Genomic DNA, 26076 nt, shown 5'->3' on the forward strand with positions numbered 1-26076 from the left:
CATACATTTCATGTCATTACAGTTCATTGTGGGCGTCCCTGGTGGCTCAGAGGTTAAAGCATCTGCCTCCAATGCGGGAGACCCGGGTTCGATTTCTGGGTCGGGAAAATCCCCTGGAGAAGGCAGTGGTAACCCACTCCAGTATTCTTGCCTGGAGAATCCCATGGACAGAGGAGCCTGGCAGGCTACAGTCCACGGGGTTGCAAAGAGTCGGACACGACTGAGCGACTTCACTTAACTTCACTTCACAGTTCATTGTGATAGGGAATATAGTGGGAGATGGAGAAGTTAGTTTGTGTATATATGCATATGTATAAAAATGCATGTATTTGTATACACCTTCATATATATATGTACACTTATACACACAAACACATATAATCTTCCTTCTCTAGCCATATTTCTCACAATATTCCTCATCTATTTTAAATGGTAAAGTATTTGATATGTGGATGTGAAGGAGAAAATATTTTAGGAAAGAATTAATTGCAGTTAAAATTGATTAACTAGAGTTGAAAGTGAAGTCATTTAAGTAAGAATTAATGTCAACGTTTTCTTGGATCAGTAGGATACGCTGGAATCCTCTTCTATTTCTTCATGTCTCTGTTGGTATTTTGCCTTTTTACTACTTATGTCTGGCCTGTATAGTCTGTGTAATACTCTTTAAAACTTCTAAGTCACTACATGAATGTATACTTAGTTTGGCTATACCTGTTTCCTGTGTGTGGATTGATGTTCCTTTAAGCAGAAATCTTCTTTACCTGGTGCTTGGAGCTGTGATGAGTAAGGAGCCATCATGTTCAACTTTGCAGTATGAACACAAACAGTTGTTTCAAGCTGTGTTACACAACGGAGAGTTGTTTCAAGCTCTCTGTTGTCAGAACTGCAGTTCTGACACAATCTTTTAATGAAGCAGCCTCCCTGTATATATATGTGCATATATACAGAAACTTACTTATCCTTTAAACACAGTCTTTTAAAAGACAGCAAGCCCTTTGTTGTGAGCCCTACACTTCAGGCTCCCTAGATACATCTTTTCTCTCTATGTGATTGGAAAATGGATGGTTCCAAAATTGGCAAATAAATAAATAAATAAATAAAAATCCTTCATTTCCAGGTTGGGAAGAATATATATTGAATTAAATACTCAATAAATGCATATATATGTATGTGTATGTGTGTGTGTGTGTGTTTGTGTGTATGTCTGAATACTTAACCTCAGCTTTAGTCTATAGTGTAATGTAAACCACTTTTCTCTTTCTTTTTAAAGAGTATGAAATGAGTCATTAAAAAGTTGGGCATTGAGGGAAATTATTAGTAAAATTCAAGGTAATATGGGATGCAGTCTTCCGGTACAAAGCAGATAAGTGAGTTTAGCAGCTGTGATGGAGAGCCAATTGAAGAAAGATTAAGATGGCAAGAATAAAGTGCAGAATGTATGACTGATTACTCCTGATACTAGTGAATAGTTTAGTATTCTGGTTTATTAATTATAACTATTAGAATTAATAAATTTAGTTGCACAACACAAAATCAGTATAAGAAATCATTTTGTTTTTGTACAAATTCAGTAAACAATGCTAAAAGGAAATTGAGAAAACAATTCTGTTCAGAATACCAACAAAAAGAATAAAATAGTTATGAACAAACCTAAACAAAGAGGCAAAAAACTTGAACACTGAAAATTATAAAGCTATTGAGAAAAAAATGAAAGAAGATCCAGGTAATTGGAAAGACATTACATTCATGGATTACAAGAATTGGTATTGTTAAAATTTCAAAACTGTCTAAAGTGATCTACAGATTCAGTGTAAACCCTATTGAAAATTTAATGGCATTCAAACAGAAATAGAAAAAAAAATCAAAAATTCATATGGAATCACAAAAGATCTCAAATAGTCAAAGCAATATTGAGTAAGAACAAAGATGGAGGCATCTCACTTCCTGGTTTCAAAATATATTTCAAAGCTATAGTAATCAAATGGAGAAGGCAATGGCAACCCACTCCAGTACTCTTGCCTGGAAACTCCCATGGATGGAGGAGCCTGGTAGGCTGCTGTCTATGGGGTTGCACAGAGTCGGACACGACTGAAGCAACTTAGCAGCAGCAGCAGCATAATAATCAAAGCAGTATGGAACTGGCATAAAGTCAGAGAAAGCAGATCAATGTAACAGAGAACACAACCTAGAAATAAACCCATACATTCTACAAGGGTGCCAGAACACAGTGGAAAAGAGGATATTCTCTTCATAAATGGTATTGGGCAAAAACTATGTAGAATAGTAACGATAGAATTACAAAAGCAACTTTACGGCTACTGCTACAAATTATCCTGAAAATCTACTACATATTTTCATTTGGAAATAAATTGTTAATTTCAACAGAAAAAAAAAACAAAAACAAAAACAAAAAACTGGACACCCACATGCAGAAGAATGAAATTAGAGCTCTATCTAGCATCATACAAAAAAATGAACAAAAATGGATTAAAGACCTGAAACCATAAAACTCCTAGAAGAAAATGGAGGGAAAAGGCTTCTTCACATTTGTCTGGGCCATGATGTTTTAGACATGGCATCAAAAATTAGCCAGCAAAGCAAAAATAATCAAATGGATTTGTGTGGAACTAAAAAGATTCTCTCCTGTTAAAGGAAACAATCAGCAGAATAAACAATAATCTATGGAATGGGAGGAAATATTTGCAAGCCATGGAGTTGTTAGGGGTTAGGATCCAAAATATATGAGGAATATATATATTTCATGTAGCTCGGTGCAGCAACAATAAAGTAACTCCATTAGAAATTAGGCAAGTGACCTGAAGAGATGTTTCTCAAAAAAGACATGAATGACTAATATTTATATGAAAAAGGTGTCCAACATCACTAATCATAAGGGAAATGCAAGTCAACGTCACAATGGATATCACCTATTATGAAGATTAGAGTGAAAAAAAGACAACAGCAACAAATTTTGGACAGACTGTGAAGAAACAGAAATCCCTGTACTCTGTGAGAATATAAATTAGTGCAATAATGATGGGACACAGTATGGAGTTTCCTCAAAAGTTTAAACAAAGCAAAACACAGAAGTGCCATATTATTCAGTAACTCCACTTTTAGGAAATTGAATCACTCACTCTTGTTTCAAGTTGTAATTAAACTGTGTTAATCAAAGGAATAAACAATATATTATTTACCTTTTTCAGGATTTCAGGTCCTGTTAAGTGGTTGACATTAAATAATATCATATTTTGGAAAAATGGCTACATGTGTCACTAAAATCTGAGGAAATACAGAAATAAACTGCTAGCTCTCAAATTATGTAGATTTATCAATCGCTTCAAGTATACAAAATAGTCTTCCTTCTGGCATTAATTCCGGAGGGACCCCTTTGTGACAAATGCAATTCTTGCTTATCCTCTGAGAATATTATGTTGAGGCTGCTGCATATAAAAGCTAGGCCTTTGAGTTTCTTGTTGGCTCTAAATCAGTTTCTTGTACAAGCCACTTAGGGTTGCTATGAAAGTAGAGAAGGGTGGAGAAAAGGGTGATCTTAGTATAACTTTATAAGACATGAGATTCCATAAAACACACCATCTTATCTTATGAACGACCTAAATTCAAAGAAGGAGAAATAGTCTTTGAGCAGAGGAAATATACACTTATTCTCAATGGATGAAATTTTGAAAGAACCGGATTTTAGGAGGCATAGATCTTTTCTAAGGATATCATAGAAGTAAGGATTCTCTCTCTTTTTAAAATTATTTTATGTTGCATAATTCATTGAAAAAATAAAACATGGGTAACAAGAAAATGAATACCTTGTGTCATCTGGACTCACAGGTTGGTATTTTCAAGCAGATGTCATCCTAGTGATCATATGTATGCTTGTAGACAAAAGCACTTTGAAAAACTGATGTGTGTATCCATCAGCATGTGTACTTTTCATCTCTTGCAGTGTTCTATTTTGTGTTTATGCATATAACATATATTAATAAGTAAAAGACACTGTTGTAAACATTGGATAATAAAATTCTCTGTAGGTTATACAATATATGTATTCATATACTTATTGCCCATAGAATCTCATCTGTTGTGTACTCATTGAATCCAAATTACATAAAATTTTCAGTTCATTGTGTTATGATTGCTCTTCCTAATGGAACTTTGTGCTCTTATTCTTTTGATATCTATATCTGTATCTATACCTATGTCTGTGTTTTGTATATATTTATATATACACACACATGCCTATAGATGTGTGTATATATATGTATATACATATATATCATGTATATATTTCAAATATATATATCAGTTCCCAAGACCAGAAGTAATATGTTCTTTGGATACCATTCTAGGTACCACTTAAGGATACTTTCCTTTAGGCACAAAACTTAATTAGGTCTATTGCTGTTATTGCTGTAGAATTCATATCTCACTCGATAGTTGACTGCATTACAACTTGCTTCTTTACGGTGTGCTTTATAAGGTAAATCATTCAAAAAGCCACATATATGCAGTTCAAGAGTTTTTCACTGGAATAAAGTTTTGGTAAATGTAGATGCCTAGAAAACAATTCTTCAGTTAGTGGTATTTGGATCACTTAGGTGCGTTTACGTGATTTTGGTAAGCATATTGAGGGATAATTACTTGCTTCTTTATGAGTTCACATTATCTTCAAAAGAACTTGTTTGAGACATAAGAAAATCATATTTGTCCTCAAGAGCTGATGGCTGTACTACTCAGTGTAGCTGCCTTAATGGGAGATGGGGGAGAACAGATAGCTAGTAACCAAGGGTTTCGCTACAACAAAATAATTTGTAATGGTATAAAGAGTCCTTCTTTTCCTTAACCTTCTTAGCCCCTACCTCCACACCCATCACCTTTATCTGAGGGAGATCCCAAAGTCTTCTTTGCCATGTAGGCTTAGCCCTCCACTAGAACTATGAGAGTCATAAAGCAATATGATTTATTCAATAACTGATCTTTTAGACATCATTTGGTCAGTTTACAGAGAGCTTCCCAGGTGGCTCAGTGGTAAAGAATCCACCTGCCAATGCAAGAGACACGGGATATGCAAGTTTGATCCCTGGGTTGAAGATCCCCTGGAGGAGGAAATGACAACCCACTCCAGTATTCTTGCCTGGAGAATTCCATGAACAGAGGAGCCTGGTGGGCTAAAGTCCACGGGGTCTCAAAGAGTCAGACACAGCTGAGTGAGTGAGCATGCACACAGGCAGGTCAATTTACCAATCAAGTATGAACAGCTCTGCTTGTATTAGAATGTGGGTTTCTGGAGGAATAAATGAAGGAGCACAAAAGAGCCTATCTCTACAGTGAAATAGCCTGTTTGAAATATTGAATATTGGAAAATATTGAATAGCATTAACCTTAATAAACATTCATCTATATTCATATATATATATATATATTTCATGTATATATGTGTGCATATATACTTATAGGCTTCCCAGGTGGCTCTAGTAAAGAACCAGCCTGACAATGCAGGAGACTTAAGAAACCTGAGTTTTATCTCTAGGGTTGGGAATATCCCCTGGAAGAGGGTGTGGCAACCCACCCCAGTATTCTTGCCTGGAGAATCCCATGGACAGAGTAGCCTGGCAGGCTGTAATTCATAGGGTGGCACAGAGTTGGACATGACTGAAGTGATTTAGCACACACATACACATATATGTATATATTCACATGTGTATGTATATGTATAGGCCTTGTTTATACTTCTTCCAAAGGACATATGATAATGTCTTTATTTAAAAGGTATACAGTAGAAAAAATAGGAAAAAACTGACATCATAATACACCATGGCTTCATATTAGACACATAGGCAGTGTGACAAATGAGATCCAGAGGCATGGGATATATTATTGTCATTTAAGAGCCAACCCAAGGGTGTCAAGATCATTCTCTCATTTGGAAATACTCCAACTGATATCACATTTTTACTGCATGCAGCCCTATGAATTTTTAGTTATCCAGATTTAATATGTAACTCCATGAGCTTGATTGCCTGCATTTTAACTTTCTTTCTCTTAAATCAGGAGGTGGAGATTGTTTATTTCTACTACTTAAATCACCTAGACTGTGAGTTATGCAGTCTTCTAGTGAAACAAGAATTTTCAATAACTCCCCAAAAGTTTTACAGTGTCTCTACTTAATCAATTACAGCCATGGAAAGTCTTCTCATTTGAGAGAAATACTGACTGAAAGATTAAGGAATCTTGCTCCAAAGAACATAGTTTCTGTTTATCACTGACATAAAAGCAGCTTGAAGAGGAAAGTCAAAATCCAAGATGGCTTTGGACTTCTGCATTCTGAGGAATAATATCTTGTATTATTCACCTTGGGGAATTTGAGCATGCTCTTCTGAGACTCCACTTTATCAAGTCATAAATCCATAGTTTAAATATTAACTCTGCACTTTTCACATTGTGATACTGCATTTGGAAAAGTGTGAATATGTTACCAATATAATTTTCAGGCAACTATCACAGGAAGAAGTAGAAAGGAAATAAATCCTATGGAGCTGGTGGTATGGAGAACTTATGAGTGACAGATGAAAATACACCAAGTCAGGTTATCTACAACAAATTTGGAACCATATAATCATTGGAAAATTAAATATCTTTCATAAAGTTTTTACAGATGAAACTGAAGCAGATAATTTTAGAATATTCTCAACACAGTCATTTATAAAATTGATGTTTTGCTAAAATGGACAGTGGGGATGTGAAGATTAAGTCATTGATGTGGAAAAATTGCCTTCATCGCCTCCTGCTTTCTCCTTTGATTTTTAAGTTCCCACCACTGACATTCTTGTCTGTTTGCTCCTGCTTCATAGTAATATTTCTTGCTATTTCCATTCCAAGAATGTCTGATTTCCTAGATAGAGTGTGAGCTCCCAAATTTAGATATCAGCTTACGTAACATTTTCATCACCATCCTATTGTGATGTTTTTCTGGTAGAGTGTAATCTCCTTGAGAAGAATATCGGATGTGTGTTACTTTATTCCCAGTGCCTAGGACATGGTTTGTTATACAGTAACTGCTTAACAAATAGTTGTTGAATTAAGTAGATAGAGAAACTTTTTGTTGGAAGTAAATGGATAAGATGACCTATATGCACCTATGATAATATGCAATGACACATGAATGATCTTTATGTATTTGCAAACACAATATTTGGTATATTACACATTTTATTTCTCTGATCCTAGTGAATTAAAATTCATGTGGTTATGAATTTGAATTGTTTTGGAAACATCATTAAGGGTCTTCCTCAACTAAATCTCCCATGTTTTCAGCTCCTGGTTGTGGTCATCTTGGCATGGCAACTTTATCTTCAGAAGAACTGATACCAATCAAAGAAAAAACCATCATGCCTCCTCTCAACACTTCTCATCCCTCTCCTGCCACCTTCTCGCTGATGGGCATCCCAGGACTGGAGCACCTGCATGTCTGGATTGGGATTCCCTTCTGCTCCATGTATGTGGTGGCGGTGGTGGGGAATGTGACCGTTCTGGCCGTGGTGAGGGCAGAGCGAAGCCTCCACGAGCCCATGTTCCTCTTTCTGTGCATGCTCTCCGTCACCGACCTGGTCCTCTCCACGTCTACACTGCCTCGCATGCTCTGTCTCTTCTGGCTCGGAGCCCATGACATTGCCTTTGATGCCTGCCTGACCCAAATGTTCTTCATTCACAGCTTCACCACCATGGAATCAGGCTTTTTCCTGACCATGGCCATTGACCGTTATGTGGCCATTTGTCATCCACTGCGCCACACCACCATACTGACCAACACTCGCATCACTATAATGGGTATTATTGTGGTGATTCGGGGAGTTGCCTTCTTTTCTCCACACCCCATTCTGCTCAAACAGCTGCTTTACTGCAGAACACGAATCATTGCCCACACCTACTGTGAGTTTATGGCTGTGCTGAAGCTGGCGTGTGTGGACACAGGAGCCACCTCACGTTACAGCCTCAGTGTGGCTTCTATCATTGGCTCCTGTGATGCGATTCTTACTGCTGTATCCTATGTCTTCATCCTCCAGTCTGTATTCCGCTTGCCATCTCGAGAAGCTGGCTTTAAGGCTTTGGGCACATGTGGATCCCATGTTTGTGTTATTCTTGTCTTTTACTCCACAACTGGCTTTTCCATTTTCACTCACCGCTTTGGGAAAAATATACCTGCACATATCCATATTTTTATTGCAAATATGTATCTTTTGGTGCCCCCTTTTCTCAACCCCATTGTGTATGGAGTAAGGACCAAGAAAATACAGGAGCATGTTGTTAAGGCACTAAGTATAAAAGTTGCTTGATTTTAGTTGGATCAATGAAGTACATAGTTCAAGATATATAGAACTGCAAGAGATGATGTAGGGAAAATAAGTAACTGCTTTCACTCCTGTAAGCTGATTTGCACTTACCACCTGAAATTTGTTATTTACCAGATGTGTAGAATATCTATAGATTCTAACTCAACACATTACTGTAACTTTTTTATTTAATAATATTAGTGATGGAGTTGTTAATCATTCTAAATCTGTACCTTTTGGAGGTAGGTACAATAGGGAATGAAAAGTAGATAGAAGGATAGAAAACTTAAGTAGACACCTCTTCCTGCACACCCGCTCCAAAAAAGGAAAAGTTATCTAAGATCTGCATGCTGAATTTTATAGACCAGACATTTTGAAGAAATCTTGAGTCCTATATCTATCTATCTATCTATCTATCTATCTATCTATCTATCTATCTATATATATATATGGCTGTGAAAATTTAGAACCAGTGATAAGTGTTGTATCTATGACCTTATTGAATGAAATTAAAGGCTTGAGAAAAATGAGTAGTACTAATAATACCCAAAAACTAAATAAATTTAATTAAGAAGGCGTGAGTACTCCCCTCAAGGGAAACAAGCAGAAACAAAAATAATTTAATAAACTCAGAAACATGAATTTTTGTGAAGGTGTCAAGATTGATGTTAGAGCTTCAGTGGCTTTTTAGAGAAATTATGATTGAGCCAGGAATATTAAAAAAATAAACAATATCTTGAATTCTACTGACTGCTAAAATGTAGTTCATATATTACAGATTTGATATTTAGTAGTTATAATTGTCAAACTGCCAGATTACCAGGAAGAGAAAATAACAAGGTGCATGGGTAAGGGTACAAATCCCGTACACTATTGTTTTGCTTAGTAATAAATAAGTGCTTCTAATAAAAGGTAGATAAAGTGATTTTAGGGCTTCTCAGGTGGCACTAGTGGTAAAGAACCCACCTGCCAATGCAGGAAATGTAAGAGATGCAGGTTTGATCGCTGGGTCAGGAAGATCCTCTGAGGAGGGCATGGCAACCCACTCCAGTGTTCTTGCCTGGGGAATTCCATGGACAGAGTAGCCTGGCAGGCTACAGCCTGTAGGGTCGTAAAGAGTTGGGCACAACTGAAGTGACTTAGCACAGCACAGCCCAAGGTGATTTTAGCAGATGAGAAGTTCTTAGGGATGGTAGTCTCTGGACACTGTTCTGGAGGTTGTCTAAGAAATATATCAACTGTATGCCTTACAGAGAAGCTTTTAGTAGGAGACCTATTGTGATCTTTTGGCTGGATTTCATAAAATGTCAGCAGATTTCTTAAACTCACCAAAATTTCTATATCCACTTCCCTTAAAATTGATCAGAATTTCATAGATCACATAAAAATATTCTAAATATGTTTAGATGATACTTTCAGTCTTAGAATCTCAATTTTAAAATTTGTGATGTTTAAAATTGATGTCAGCTGTTCCAAATAACACAGTGATTAAGATTCCTATTCAGGAAACATTGATAATAATCAGTATGTTTTGTAATCAAAATTAGCAATCATAGATATAGGATTTCACCATATGTGAATTTCATTGTGGGTAGAATTAAGAGTACTGGAGTGGGGTGCCATTGCCTTCTCTGAGAAGAGATCATAGAAAAAGAGAAAAGTGTGAACAGAAAATGATGACTGTGTAGAGGGGAGGGGAAAGGGCATTCAACTGGTGGCGGGGTTTGAACAAAAATTTGAGAAATGTGAAAAAGCCTTGCTGCATATGAAAAAGAATTGTGGTAGTGGTGCTACAACATCATAGATCATCAGTATTTCAGGATGTAAGACCCTCGACTTTATCTTATTGTATGAGTCCAGTCTCCACAATTTTCTTTCTGGGTTTGGCAGTTCTTATTCTACAGGTCTGAAATAGTAGAACCATTAGAATTTCTCAACATTCTTTCCTCACATAAAACAGAGATCCTGTTACTTCTCATGAGAAATGTGGATAGACCGCTTAGTTTGAAACAAAGAACAATGAGGAAAACACATAATCCAATAGTTCTTATAGGTTCAGTATATTTCCCACAGAGAAAAGGTTATGTGTATATGGCTATATCTGTATATCTATATCTTTATCTCCCCTTAAGGGCATAAAACTTAGAAATACAAATAAGAGATATACTTTAATCTTGGAATTCTTCCATTTATTTCTCAAGTATTGTTATACCAAGATATATAACTGACTATTTTGCTTCTGTTAAAGAAAAAACATGAATATATGCCTTTATTCCATCTCCTAGAGCTTCAAAGAATTTATAAATATGTAAAACCAGTGCTTTTTTAGTGCACTGAAATGCTCTATTTTAGTCATAAAGATATATTAATCTGTTCATCAGACATATCACATATAGGGAGAACTTATTTTAGTATAAATAATATTCTAAGTGACCGTCATACCCTCCCAACCCACACACACTTGGAGATTTTGCCCTTTCTTCTCTCCAGAGTTCAGTTTACTACTCACTTATTTTCAAAACTGAGATTGATAAGACGTGGCTAGTCACCCGTATTGCTCTGAATCCTATACATATCTTCCTCATTTTCTGGTGGGGTTACATCCTGATAAATCCATCTTAAGTTAAAAATAGCATAGGTAAAAAATGCATATAATACACCTAACCTACTGAATGTCATAGCTTCGCGTCACTTACCTGAAATGTGCTCAGAACACCTACATTAGCCTACAGATGGGCAGATACATTTAACACAAAGGCTATTTTATAACAAAGTGTTGAATATCTTATGTAATTTATTGAATACTGTACTGAAAGTGAAAAACAGGATGGTTTTGTGGATGTACAGTGCTTGTAAACATTTTTGCTCTCATGATCTCATGGTTGACAGAGCTGCAGCTCACTGTACTGCCCAGCAGCAGGAGGGTATCTTACTACATATGGCTAGCTTTGGAAAAAAATCAAAATTCAATATTCACTGTACTGTTTCTACTGAATGTATATCAGTTTGCACTATTGTAAAGTCAAAAATTGTAAGTCAAGCTATTAAGTTGCAGATTGTCTATATATAAGAGGTCAAGATTCAGTACATTCATTAGGATACTCTGCTTTTAATCTCATGACTAAAATTAATTTCTAGTTTTATACATTGGGATTTTTAACAGTCTTAAGCTCTGAGTGGGCTTCCCAGGTGGCACAGTGGTAAAAAAAAAAAAAAAAAAAAAACAAAAAAAAACCTGCTTGCCAATGCAGGAGACCCAAGAGATGTGGGTTCAAATCCTGGGTCAGTAAAGATCCCCTAGAGAAGGAAATAGCAACCCATTCCAGTATTCTTGCCTAGGAAATTCCATGGACAGAGGAGCCTGGTGAGCCACAGTCCATGGGGTTGCAAAGAGTTGAACATAACTTAGCATGCAACGATCTCTTTCAAACTCAGAGTAGAGAAGGATAAGTAACTCCTTTAATGTTAGTTCTTAATAGAATCAGTTTTCATCCAACCACCTTTCTACTCCCTAGAAAGTCAGGACAGGAGGTTTCCATTGTCTTCTTTTCCATCTGCCTAGGCTTGTTTTTGTACCTTTTGGTTCAGGTTGAGAAATGTGTGCTTGTGTTCATCATCAAGACAGACCCTACTTGGTATAAACCCACATATCTCTTCCTGGGCATGCTCTCTGTGCATGACCTGAAGTCTAGCACTGTGATAGACTTCCCTTGATTATTAATCCTTCCCTTATTTATCACTCTCTTCCAGATCAGTGACAGAAATCAACTTAAAAACTTACCTGACTTAGATATCATGCATCCACTATGAGGCCACAGAAAGACAATGATGATTACCCATGAGAAAGCATAACAACAACAACAACAAAAAGCAAAAGCAAAATAGTTGAGTTGCAAGACAGGGAAGGCTATATTGCACAAGTGGAGAAGTTGACAGATAGATAGACATGTTGGTAAACATGTTGATGGGATCTTCTCTTGCTTCTTTTTTCTCAGTGAAAGAGGAATCTAGTTTATCATCTAAGAGTGAAGTTAGGGGAAGTGTGACAGAGGTTTGGATTAAACGAATGTAGGAAACAATTTGAGGAGACTGAGAAATTAAAAGACTTCAAAATTAAATGTAGTATTAGGGGCCTACTTGATATAGTGAATATGAATTTAAAATAAGACCAGTCCCTTGGCTATAGATGATGTTTTTCTCTAGCCATCTTTGTAGAAAAGTGCAAGCTTGAGATCTCTGTTATAAAAATAAGCCAAAGATTGCCTCTGTACATGGGCCTCTCTTACCTAGGGACCATTCATATCAGAGGCTATGAGACTGGTGTCCCCGTGGTTATTTAGATCACAACCTGTGTGATTGTATGCTGAACATCTGGACTGGCGTCAATCATTTAAAAATATTTACCAATATGATAAATGAGAAAGTGGAAGAATATAAATTGCAGTAGAAACATAACATATAAACATAATTTGGTATAAAAGAATAGTAGTCCTTATTGAAGCAGTGACATTCCATCATAACCTTGGAATGAATAGGAAATGAAAAGGCCTAGGGAAGTATCAGACATAGAAGCAAAAACATGAATCAGAAAGACAGTGAAAGAAAGTCTGGACTGGTTGAGACTCAGGGAAACTTAAAGATGAGCTGTGTAGCGGAAGTGATGCCAAGAACCAACAAGACTATAAAGGTTCTTGTTAGTCCTTTGGGATGTTATCAGTTATAATCCATGGAAGTTATAGACTTTAATTCAGGCATACTTCAGTTTTAAATCTTGGTCATATAGTGATTAAGTAAATAAAATGTGGAGCTAGAGATATCTGGATTCAGTTCCTAAAGTCACCCTTCATTTGCTGTAAAAATTTTACTTAAATCATTTAATCTAATGGTCTCACTGCTTCCTTGACTTTTTGGTGGTAATTTCCTATTTACAAAGGTTGTTTTGAAGATCAATGAAAGAAGGGTTTTTTAGCATTAAACATAGGCCCAGAAAGTGATGACCTCTCAGTATATGAACATAATACTTTCTTAATATTTTGAGATTTCCTAATGTTTTCCCACAAATATATTTCATATCAAAGCACTCAGAAAACCTTTGGGAAATAATAATATCCTTATTTGTTATCTTATGGGATAGTTAATATTAATTAGAGTAATTTAAGTCTTGTAGTTTGGGAAAAGGCCCCATATCCTGGAGGACCACTGATTCCCCTGCCATCTACACTGTTAAATCCAGTGGGATTTGATGCTGGGTATAATCCAGCTGATAGTCAATGACCACACTTCTTAGCACCTGCTGTCATGCAAGATGGCTGTCTGGATCACTCTGAACTTCTAATTTGGGTGAGTTGACAGAGATACAGGACAGAAAAAGAGAGAAGGAGGCTACATTCAAACATCTGCATTTAAATTATGAGATCCTTCCTCGAAAAGGTAATGTCCATCACTTCAAAAACACTCTTAGTAAAGTTAAAGAGTAAATCTTGTAGACATGTAAAACACTATAAAGCTGTAGTGAACTCAGTTGATTATCTAAAGTATATGGAGCATATGGTCATAGACACTTCAAATAAGAGTTAAAGTAGCATTTAATTCCTTGACCAGGATAAGCTTTGAGGTCAGATTCCACTCTGAGCGAGGAAGAGCCATGTTCCTCCCAGTCAGCAATAGATGTTGATCAATCATGGCAAATGTTTGTGGGAGGAAGAATATTACTTTTGACCTAGATACTGCAAGAACAGTGGATTGCAAAAGGAAGTTAATAAAAAGGAGGGGGAGGAACATTACAATCAGAGAAGTATGTGAAAAAGGCACAATTTCACAAAAAAACATGTTGTATTTGGGGAATAGTTAGAAGTTAGTTGTTACCCCCATGGGAGGTATAGAAACAGTATCTTAAAATGCTCTGTGTAAGATAATGTGCTAATTTGTTAACATGCATTAACAGCATTTTATTTTCTCCACTTTACAGTTGAGGAAACCGAGAAAAAAATATAATCAGTGTCTGTGCTCTGCTGTGTTCTTAGTCGCTCAGTCATATCTGATTCTTTGTGACCCCATGGACTGTAGCCCACCAGGCTCCTCTCTCCATGGGGATTCTCCAGGCAGGAATGCTGGAGTGGATTGCCATTGCCTCCTCCAAGGGATCTTCCCAACCCAGGGACCAAACCCAAGTCTCCCACATTGCAGGTGGATTTTTTTTTTAACCATCTGAGCCACCAGAGAAGCCCATAATCAGTATATAGAACACAACTAAAAGTTTTTCTGGAAATACATGCATTTAATAAAAGGGCATAGGAAGAACCTGTGATAGGAATGAAATAATCAGACAGAAGGGGAAAAAAAAAGATGAGAACAAGTTAAACCGTTACTTATGATGAGTGATCGGAGAAGGCAATGGCACCCCACTCCAGTACTCTTGCCTGGAAAATCCCATGGATGGAGGAGCCTGATAGGCTACAGTCCATGGGGTTGCTAGGAGTCGGACATGACTGAGTGACTTCACTTTCACTTTTCACTTTCATGCATTGGAGAAGGAAATAACAACCCACTCCAGTGTTCTTGCCTGGAGAATCCCAGGGACGGGGGAGCCTGGTGGGCTGCCGTCTATGGGGTCACACAGAGTCGGAAATGACTGAAGCGACTTAGCAGCATGATGAGTGATACATTTCAAGATTTATTGAACTTTATTTCTTCTGAGTTAATTATCATGGTCATTTAAAGTATTATATAAATGATCATTTACAGCTCTCAGATCAGGCTAGAAAATTTTTCAGAAGACACTGGGAATATTTCTAATATAATATATAGTCAGTTTAACAAGGTCTATGTTCCTCCCAAAATGCTGGGTAATGTAAGTCATATGCCAGTTTTGATAACACTTGATCAGACTATAAATTCAGTTCAGTTCAGTCGCTCAGTCTTGTCCAACTTTTTGCGACCCCATGAATTGCAGCACACCAGGCCTCCCTGTCCATCACCAACTCCCAGAGTTCACTCAGACTCACGTCCATCGAGTCCCTGATGCCATACAGCCATCTCATCCTCTATCGTCCCCTTCTCCTCCTGCCCCCAATCCCTCCCAGCATCAGAGTCTTTTCCAATGAGTCAACTCTTCGCATGAGGTGGCCAAAGTACTGGAGTTTCAGCTTTAGCATCAGTCCTTCCAAAGAAATTCCAGGGCTGATCTCCTTCAGAATGGACTGGTTGGATCTCCTTGCTATCGAAGGGACTCTCAAGAGTCTTCTCCAACACCACAGTTTGAAAGCATCAATTCATCGGCGCTCAGCTTTCTTCACAGTCCAACTCTCACATCCATACATGACCACAGGAAAAACCATAGCATTGACTAGACGGACCTTAGTTGGCAAAGTAATGTCTTAGCTTTTGAATATGCTATCTAGGTTGGTCATAACTTTTCTTCCAAGGAGTAAGTGTCTTTTAATTTCATGGCTGCAGTCACCATCTGCAGTGATTTTGGAGCCCCCCAAAATAAAGTCTGACACTGTTTCCACTGTTTCCCCATCTATTTCCCATGAAGTGATGGGACCGGATGCCATGATCTTCATTTTCTGAATGTGATTTAGGCCAACTTTTTCACTCTCCACTTTCACTTTCATCAAGAGGCTTTTTAGTGCCTTTTCACTTTCTGCCATAAGTGTGGTGTCATCTGCATATCTGAGGTTATGAAGTAAATAAGACTCAATATTTGTAATTACATTTATCTCAACAGATCCATTTCTAATTTATGGATATTATGTAGAGTATATTAGAGTGGTTAAACACAATTTTCTAGGATGATAAAAAGAATCTTGTTATTGGTCTATTATTTCAAAATTAGATTTCAATTGCTTCATTGTAGATGTAGAATAAATACCTTTAAAATTGATAGACAATAATCATTTAATTCAGGGTGTGAATATTGATAGATGCTTAATAATAATAAAATAAAAACAATGGTTATTTAAAGTAATATATAAAATAATACTCTATAGATTATCAAGTTTAATGAAAAAGGCAAATGTTGAAATGCCCAAAGGTTTCTTAACAACTATGACTTTAAAATTATGAAAATTTTTTGTTGGTTATATTTTACTATTACTTAACATCTGTGACAGCAAATACTGATTTTGGTATAATGGAAATAATGTGAACTTTGCAGTCATACAGAGTTATGTTAGAATTCTGATGTCTCAGCCATTCTTTCTGTGAGGCTATTGCATTATCCATAACACTCTGGGGTACTATGTTTTAATTGAAAAAATTTGAAAAATGATATTTACCTTACATTGCTTTTCCAGCTACAAATGAACATATACAAAGATTCCAGGAAAATATATATATATTTTTCATGTTAGGATCACTAAGTTTTACTTTCTTATTTCACTTAAACAATTATAGTAACTGAAATCACACTAATAATGTACGAATCAAAAGTGGTACCAAGTGCGTGGATCTTTGTAGTGATTAGTATGTTCAGATATAAGTGATCAAAGTAAGAAACAAGGCATATTGGGGCATGTACAGAAGAATTAAGGTAGAAAGTTAGGATTTTTGAAAATTAAGCTTAAAATAAGCAGATATGTCAATTGGGACTTTTTCACTGAAAAGGAGAGAACTTAATGAAGGTATGACTGTTAAAGCTCAAATTTAGTGAAGACTTTTATGTCAAGACAGATAAATCTGTAGAGCTCCATGGAATGGGCAGTACTGTTTCATACCCCCTGAAGATAGGTTCTGTGACAGTACTGGGAACATGTGTAATGGACTAGGAAATGAGTAATCATACCTGAGCGTATGTACTCTCAGAGAATACTTCAGACATATCCTAGAATATTATATCTCAGAATGATATTAAGAAAGTTGGGTTAGATGAGATCTTAGATCCTTTCCATTTATAATGCCTGATATTGTTTATCAAAGGATAATTTGACTTAAGTTGAAAGCAAATTGTGAATTTAAAAAGTAGTATTAAATTTTATTATACGTAGATTGTTAACAGATTTAGAGTTTGTTTTGTTCTTTCATGTGTGAGATTCATGACTTGATGATTTAGAATTAGTACTTTGTGTCTGGTTGCAAGGTTTTTATTTTAGTAATTAGTGTTACTAAATTTTTTCACCCTGAAGTGTAACCTTGGATGTTTTCTAATGTGCTGCTTTGGGATCTTCCAGACTTGTTTTTCATTTGTTGCCAGATTTGGTTGTGATGATTTTGGCACAAAGCTTTTGCTGTAAAAAGGAGGATTCTATCAGCAAGAGACAGAAAGCAGCAGAGCAATGGGACCAGCCAATAAATCCCAAACATCTCCAGACACCTTCTCGCTGATGGGCATCCCAGGACTGGAGCACCTGCATGTCTGGATTGGGATTCCCTTCTGCTCCATGTATGTGGTGGCGGTGGTGGGGAATGCGACCGTTCTGGCCGTGGTGAGGGCAGAGCGAAGCCTCCACGAGCCCATGTTCCTCTTTCTGTGCATGCTCTCCGTCACCGACCTGGTCCTCTCCACGTCTACACTGCCTCGCATGCTCTGTCTCTTCTGGCTCGGAGCCCAGGACATTGCCTTTGATGCCTGCCTGACCCAAGTGTTCTTCATTCATAGTTTTACTGCTATGGAATCAGGCTTCTTTTTGTCCATGGCCATTGACCGTTATGTGGCCATTTGTCATCCACTGCGCCACACCACCATTCTCACCCACACTCGCATTGCTAAAATGGGAGCTTCTGTGGTACTGCGGGGCGTGGCCTTCTTTTCCCCACATCCTATCCTGCTCAGACAGCTGCCCTACTGCAGGACTCGAATCGTTGCCCACACCTACTGTGAGTTCATGGCTGTGGTGAAGCTGGCATGTGTGGACACAGGGCCCACCAAGCGTTACAGCCTCAGTGTGGCCTCTGTCATTTGCTCCTGTGATGGGTTATTCATTGCTGTGCCTTATGTCCTAATCCTTCGTGCAGTCTTTCGTCTTCCATCACGGGAAGCAAGTCTTAAAGCTCTAGGCACTTGTGGCTCCCATGTCTGTGTCATTCTCGTTTTCTACTCCACAGCTGTCTTTACCTTCCTCACTCACCGTTTTGGCCACAATGTGGCCCCCCAAATTCATATCTTCATTGCCAATATATACCTTCTGGTACCACCTTTTCTTAACCCCATTGTTTATGGTATAAGGACCAAGAAAATTCGAGACCATGTTCTTAGTTCTCTAATGGTAAAGGTTGCTTGATTATATTGAAATTGTTTGCAAAGATGGTATAAGAATAAGGAGGGAAGAATATAAATGACTTATCCCTTTTTCATAACTGACATGATGCCTTTTTCCACTGGTATTGTTAGTGGAGGCACACTGATTGAAACTGCCCACCCTGGCCAGGCACCATAGTAACCATTTACATGAGTTGTTTTATGACAGGAGATCCTGATAAGGAATACGGAACTAATACTACTACTGCTACTGCCAAGTCGCTTCAGTCGTGTCCGACTCTGTGCGACCCCACAGACGGAAGCCCAGTAGGGTCCCTCATCCCTGGGATTCTCCAGGCAAGAACACTGGAGTGGGTTGCCATTTTCTTCTCCAATGCATGAAAGTGAAAAGTGAAAGTGAAGTCGCTCAGTCATGTCCAACTCTTAGGGACCCCATGGACTCCAGCCTACCAGGCTTCTCTGTCCATGGGATTTTCCATGCAAGAGTACTGGAGTGGGGTGCCATTGCCTTCTCCATGGAACTGATAAGCCACCACCAACTGGAAGAGTTTAGGAAAGGTTGAAAGGAGACACTGCGTGTCTGTCCACTTCCCAGAATCCCTCTCACTGGCATCCATCTTGGCTGAGGGATGTGTGCGCCACTGGGAAAGACTCTGAATTAGAGTGATTAGCCAAAGACCACCCAGAAACTAATCCCATTACCATAAAACCCGAGACTTCGAGCCACATGGCAGAGCAGTTCTCCTGGGTTCCCTTACCCTACTGCTCTTCACCCGGGTGCCCTTTCCCAATAAAATCTCTTGCTTTGTCAGCACATGTGTCTCCTTGGACAATTCATTTCCAACTGCTAGACAAGAACCCAGTTTCGGGCCCTGGAAAGGGTCCCCCTTCCTGCAATAGTATCAGACGTCTTATCAGATTTTAATGGGGAAAAATGACCATACATGATAGAAATTTCTCAATTCTAATTAAAGTAGTACACAATATATTCTGTGTGCCTTTGAATTTTGGGGAGCTTACTTAGAACCTGATAAACTTCAAGGGACTCCTCTTTCTATGCTGCTAGTGATCGTTTCCTGGTATGCTACTAGGCTTCCCTGGTAGCTCAGGGGTTAAAGCATCTGCCTGCAATGTGGGAGACCTGGGTTCGATCCCAGGGTTGGGAAGATCCCCTGGAGAAGGAAATGGCAACCCACTCCAGTATTCTTGCCTGAAGAATCCCATGGACAGAGGAGCCTGGTGGGCTACAGTCCACGGGGTCCCAAAGAGTTGGACACGACTGAGCGATTTCAATTTCAGTGATTGTTTGTGGTGTTAACTGGGGTAGTAATTTATTTTCAAATAGGGAGTGATTTTTGAAAGGAAGGAAATCCATGAGGACCTCAAAGAATTCCACATAAAGTATAGGTGATTGAAAAATTAATTATGACTGTAAATATCCATAGAAGAGGCAATATATCAGGGTTGATGTCTTCTGAATGCAACAAGTAATTGTGTTTTATTCCTATGAATTGACAAACTGGACAAGCTGTCAAATAGAAATGTGGAAAAGTTCAACATTACTATAAATAATCAGGTCCACAGATCTGTCAGCATTGTATTGCTCATAGAGTATTCTCTCTCCACCAAGAGTAACGTGTCTGCAATTATTTTGTTACCTGAACCAACATGGGATTTCTAAGCCTTTATCCTGAAAACAAAATCACTTTATGTTTGATGTTACATACTTGGGAGTTTGCCCAGGGCATAGGCAGCCCACTAAGCTAGATTCAAGTATGCTGGTATTTATATGTAACAAGTCCTTGTTCAGAAACGAAGTCTATTATTACAAATAACTCAATGTAAATTTGTAGTGATTATGCTACTGCTGATATTGAAAATGAAATTATTAAAAGGAATATAAATAATTTACTGGAAAAAACTAAATATTTGTTGCTTTTCATTCCTTCACTTCTTGGCTTACAAAAAAAATGGAAATTACTCTAGAGGTGTAACTGAGCAGTACCTTGTGGGGCCTTCTAGGGTAGACCCTTCCCCCATATCCTCTACTTTAGATCCTCTCAGAAGTACCTAGATAACAGTATCTAATGCACATTTCCTGAGTTTCTTTGCTGATGTTTGAACGTTAACTGTCGCAGACTCCTTGTTTGGTGCCCTACAATAAATGCTTTCTTCACCACAACCTGGTGTCTGTAGATTGATTTTACTGCTTGTGTGTAAGTGGACTCGAGTTTGGTTTGGTAACAGAGGTACTTAGAGTTACATGGTGAACTTCCCTGACCAGGTTTCTCTGTGTGATTTACTACTCCTAAAGGATTATTTGTACTTTTTTTCTTTTCTCACTATTTGCCATCTCTTTAGTCTCAGAGCTTCATAGAGGTTATCATCTAAGTTCTCCGTTCCTCTCCATTCCTCTTTGACTATTAAATGCAATTGTTTAAGCTTTTATCATTTCCATTGTATCATTTCAACAGTTTCCACTGATATCTTCAAGGAACTAACTTTTGATTACTATGTTCAATACATTCTCTACATGGAGACCACAGTTCTCTTCCTAACAATTTAAAACAAACGAGTAATTGTGTCAGACCCATGAAGCTCCAGGACGGCAAAGCAGAGCTTTATGAATTACCTTTTCTACTGTTTCTCTTATCCTTCTTATATATCGTGTATACTCTTTATACTATTCATTAAAATTCTCACTTTTATTCAAACAGTAGTATCTTTGTTTTTTTGCTGAGAATGTTTCTCTCTGTCCCATCCTCTTTCTTACCTGGAGAGAATTCAGTTATCTTTAAAGATACAGCTCCTGTTTAAACTCCTCAGAAAGATTGTTTCCTTGAATCAAACTAAACAGAAATTCTCCCTATCATTATTGTAAAAAATGAAATGATATGTTGTACTTTTGCCATTTCAACTCACAGTATAGTTAGAGGTTAAATGCATTGACTCTAGAATGAGAGTGCCTGGGTTCATGTTTCAGCTTTACCACTTGCTATCTTCGTGTACCCAGACACTTTGCTAAAACTTTCTGGGCTTTGTTTTCATAATAAAACAGGGATCATGACATTGCCTTCTCCATAAAGTTTTAAGGATTGAATGAGTGAAAGCATGTAAGATACATTAAATAGTATCACACAGTAAGCTTTTAATAAACATACATCAGTTAACATTGTGGATTATACAGAGATGTATAATTTTTGTATATTGAATGCCTGACTTTGTGAGACATATATGTCTCATTTAAATATATACATACACACACACACACATACATATACATATATATATGCTTCCCTAGTGGCTCAGTGGTAAAAATACAGAAGATGTGGTTTCAATTCCTGGGTCAGGAAGATCCCTTGGAGAAGGAAATGGCAACCCATTCCAGTATTCTTGCCTGGGAAATCCCATGGACAGAGGAACCTGGTGGGCTACAGTCCATGGGGTTGTAAAAGAGTTTGACACAATTTAACAACTAAAACAACTGCAATAAATATATATATATATATATATAAAATATATATAATATATTGTTAATATTTACATTATATATATATACATGTTTGCACACACATATATATAATTTGAATTATATAATTATCACCATAATCATCAGAATGTTAGTCTGATTTCACAAATGAGGAATTTAGACTTAGAGAGATTAAGTAATTTTCTCAACATCACCTATTGATAAAGTGGTGAAGTATGTATTTTTTAAAAAATGAAAGTAGTTAATCCCATGGTTAAAGACTATCCTTTATTTACTTTTTATCTCTAACACCTCTCAGTGTCCTATGAACATGTGTGTTCAATGAATGTTTCTTAATGAAGCCATAAGATGTGGAATTCACTTGTCATATTTCAGAGCTCCTAGTTTTGTGATAGTTATAATTAAATTACTGAATTAAAAACATAAAGATAGGTTTTAATGATATTTTTGTAAGATAATGGAGAAAATTTCAATGACAAAGAGATCTCTCCAAGGCTTAAGAGAATCTCTGGGGAAATTTAATCTTTAAGACTGTGATTATGTTGGATATTTCCAAAAGGTAAATTTCAAAGTCTGGACCTTCAAGTTGTATTTTTTAAATTAAATTTTGTAGTACGATGTATCATTGAATCTAATTAAAATATATTTCCTGATAAGGTAATATATTTTTTTATATGTTAAACAAGGTTGTTTATATGTTAGATTGGGAAATATGAACTAAGCAGTTAGCTTGTATAGGTTATCTACCAATGGCTCTCAAATTGCAGATGTTCAACAATAACTGAAAGAGGAAAGGAACAGGCCAAACTGACTCCATCTTGAAAAAGAAGGAAATTCCATCTTGCAGTTTCAGTGAACTTTGGACTACATGCCTGGTAGCCATGGGGATAACATACCTATGGCCGAACTGGCCTCCTGGACTGATCAACACCAGATTCCATACCAAGATTTCCCATCACCAAAAAGAATGTAATAATCCGCTATCTAGTCAATCACCTTTGTAATCTCTATGGCTCCCATTGCTGTAGGCTACAATATATAACCAGCTGACCCTTCTGATTATGAATCATGGCTGTAACCTGATTGAATCTCCATTTAACACTTTCCAGCCTAGGTTTAAGGAATTTGGGGATGTGGGCTTGCGCAGTACACTTAAGGTATATAAGGTTTTCATAAAAGTCAGTCGGGGTCCCTGGCTAAAGAGGAAACTCTGCCTTGGATCCACCGGTGTAATAAACTGTACTCCACTATCCACACTGTCCTTCTGAGTGAGTTTGTTTCCTGGGGCATATGTCTATAAGATAATAACAACCACACAATTATATAGCAAAGATCCCTGCATTAAATTCTAGTCAATGGGGAGAAGATATACAGCTTATTCATATATTCATACAATAAAAGAATATGGAGTGGCTAAAATGTGCCAGGTTGTGATAGATTCTAATGAGAGGTGAGCAAAAAAGAAATCCATGTGTCAGGGAGTTTATATTCTGGTTGAGGTGACACGACTTAAGTAAGTAATGTTCAAATGCATAGCTACATTGGATATCAAGTGCTATTCAAGTAGAAACATATATTTTTATAAAGGCAGCTAACATCAGTTTTGATCTGGTCTAAGGGAATCAAGGTGGGCTGCAGTCCATGGGGTCGCTAAGAGTCGGACACGACTGAGCAACTTCACTTTCACTTTTCACTTTCAGGCATTGGAGAAGGAAATGGCAACCCACTCCAGTGTTCTTGCCTGGAGAATCCCAGGGATGGGGGAGCCTGGTGGGCTGCCGTCTATGGGGTAGCACAGAGTCGGACACGACTGAGGCGACTTAGCAGCAGCAGCAGCAGCAGCAGGGGAATCAAGGAAAGTTTCCTTTAACAAGACATTTATGTGAGTGTTGAATGGGAGATAACTAGCTGAGGGACACAAGAGAAAATGTTGGGGTGGTGTTAAAGAGAGAACAGTATATGTGAACATGTGTGGATTTAAGGTAGATTTTAAGAGAAATATTTAGATAGGCAGAGTCATCTTACATTTGAAGAACTGAAGGAGGTCCATTCATGGGATGGAGTACAGAGTGGAATGAAGAGTGCTGAGGACAGCTAAGAGAGTATCATGAGAGTGTGGGGTAGGCATGCTGAGAATTCACAATTTTATCCTAAAAACAAAAGGAATTTTATGCACAGGAGTGACATAATCAGGTTTGTGTCTTAAAATGATCATTGTGGCTGCAATGAAGAAAATGGGTTGAGAGAGTAGAAGGAATGACTAGAGAAAAACTTTTAGGAGGTTATAAAGTTTTCAAGGACAGTATGATAACTTGATCCATGTTGATGGTCACCATGATGAAAAGAATTAAACTGATTTGAGTACCCTGAATATACTTTAGGACTTGGCTTGATGAAGACTTTGACAAACTCACACACTTTATGACTGTTGCTTACCCTAAGCCTAAAGTTTAGAGTGGATGATTGATGAAGAACCCTTGTGTATTTATGTGTGTGTGTGTGTGTGTGTGTGTGTGTGTGTGTGTGTGTGTGGTGCACTTACTGATTTAAAAAATATTTGAAGACTTATACAATTTGCCAGGCAGTGGGGAAATAGTGAACAAACAGTGCCCCAGTCATTGTCTCCAGGATATTTACATTTGACTACATCCTGCAACAAAATAGTTATTAGCAATTTCTTCCGCTTTTATATTTACTCTCAAATTGAGATTTTGACTTCTGCCAAGAGTTCTTCTGAAATTCAGTCTCTTCTAAACCTAGTATTGTGCAATTTTTTTATAAAGCTCATCTCTTTCTTCTACTTGAATCTCACTTCTCTATGTTATTTTTCTTTCCACATATCTCATTTACCAAACAATGGTCTTAATTTAGTCAATGAAATATTTTATTTACTGCATACTTTTTGCCAGCTTTTTATGGATCCATTTTTTTATCTAGGGAATCAAGACTTCTAATTTCAGTTTCAGTTTTGTCTGTGGAGGTCCCAGTGCCACTGGAAATTAAAATGATTTAAACTGTTGGTTTTGAAGCAAACCATAGTAATTTATATATAATTATAGTCGCATTTGACCCTGCCTGTTGTTGCCCCAGGTGTTCTTTAATTTCCATTCTAAATAATTCAATCCTTACTCCTCCCTGGGCTTCCTAAACCACACCATACCACATGCCACAACACACTGGCAATTAGTTTTACAGTGCTTCTGAACAATTCTTATCCATCTGTACTCTCCTCACTAATTGGCTCTAGGATTTGTTCTCCAGAATAGCAAAGCTAAATAATGTCCCTTGATTAACAGAGAGGCCAGTAAGGACTCAGGAGGGCCAGGACAAACCAGCATAAATCTGCCTCTAGCTCAGACGGTCATCTTGTTCTGGACATCAACAGATCTTCCTCACACCTCAAGAGGACAGTGGCTTTGCTGGTCCCAGTCCTCCTATGACCAAATTCTCAACCATCTACAGGTACTGTGCTAGGCAAAGAGAGAAAAATGGGGAGGGAAAAGAGTACAAAATCCTGAGATGCACAGTCATATAGGATTAAGAGATTCTCAAATCTTTTCATCTAAATACCATAGTCACTAACCCTTGCATAGTTATGGTTGAGATCTGTAATGTTTAGATTGCCCAATGACATTCATTAGAAAATAATAAGTAGTATCTTCCTAATTTTAAAATCTAAATTTATGCTTCCTTTACTCAGATTAATATTTATATAGTTGTTGCTGGCAGTACTTAAAGCTCAAATAATATCCTAATGCCACCAGCACATGGATAATTTTTATTTATACTATTCCGGGTAGATGACCATTTAAATTCTACCTGAAAACTCCCACTGATAGTGAGCGTCTAATTTCACAGGGCTGTGTTTTCTTTTGAGTTTGTGGTAGATCTCTTTCCCCTACTGAACTAAAATGCACCTTTAAAAATATTTTAGCCTCCTTTATTTGGCCAGGTATCTATGTCTGGTGACACTAGATATATATATTTTCCCTATAGCAGGTAATGAATCAAAACATCATGGGGGACTATACTCAATATTTTATAAT

At 37.4% G+C, this 26076-nt stretch overlaps 2 protein-coding genes across 2 annotated transcripts; both read left to right on the forward strand.

Annotated features, from left to right (window-relative positions):
- The first annotated feature begins 7400 nt into the window (after window positions 1-7400).
- LOC138421208 (olfactory receptor 52P1-like) lies at window positions 7401-8345 on the forward strand. The gene has a single exon (XM_069555165.1). The coding sequence runs from the start codon at window positions 7401-7403 to the stop codon at window positions 8343-8345; it is 945 nt and encodes a 314-aa protein (XP_069411266.1).
- Window positions 8346-17617: 9272 nt separating this feature from the next.
- LOC138420886 (olfactory receptor 52M1-like) lies at window positions 17618-18562 on the forward strand. Its single transcript, XM_069554548.1, has one exon. The coding sequence runs from the start codon at window positions 17618-17620 to the stop codon at window positions 18560-18562; it is 945 nt and encodes a 314-aa protein (XP_069410649.1).
- Window positions 18563-26076: the final 7514 nt, after the last annotated feature.

The sequence above is a fragment of the Ovis canadensis genome, chromosome 15, assembly GCF_042477335.2.
Source record: "Ovis canadensis isolate MfBH-ARS-UI-01 breed Bighorn chromosome 15, ARS-UI_OviCan_v2, whole genome shotgun sequence".
Taxonomy (NCBI): domain Eukaryota; kingdom Metazoa; phylum Chordata; class Mammalia; order Artiodactyla; family Bovidae; genus Ovis; species Ovis canadensis.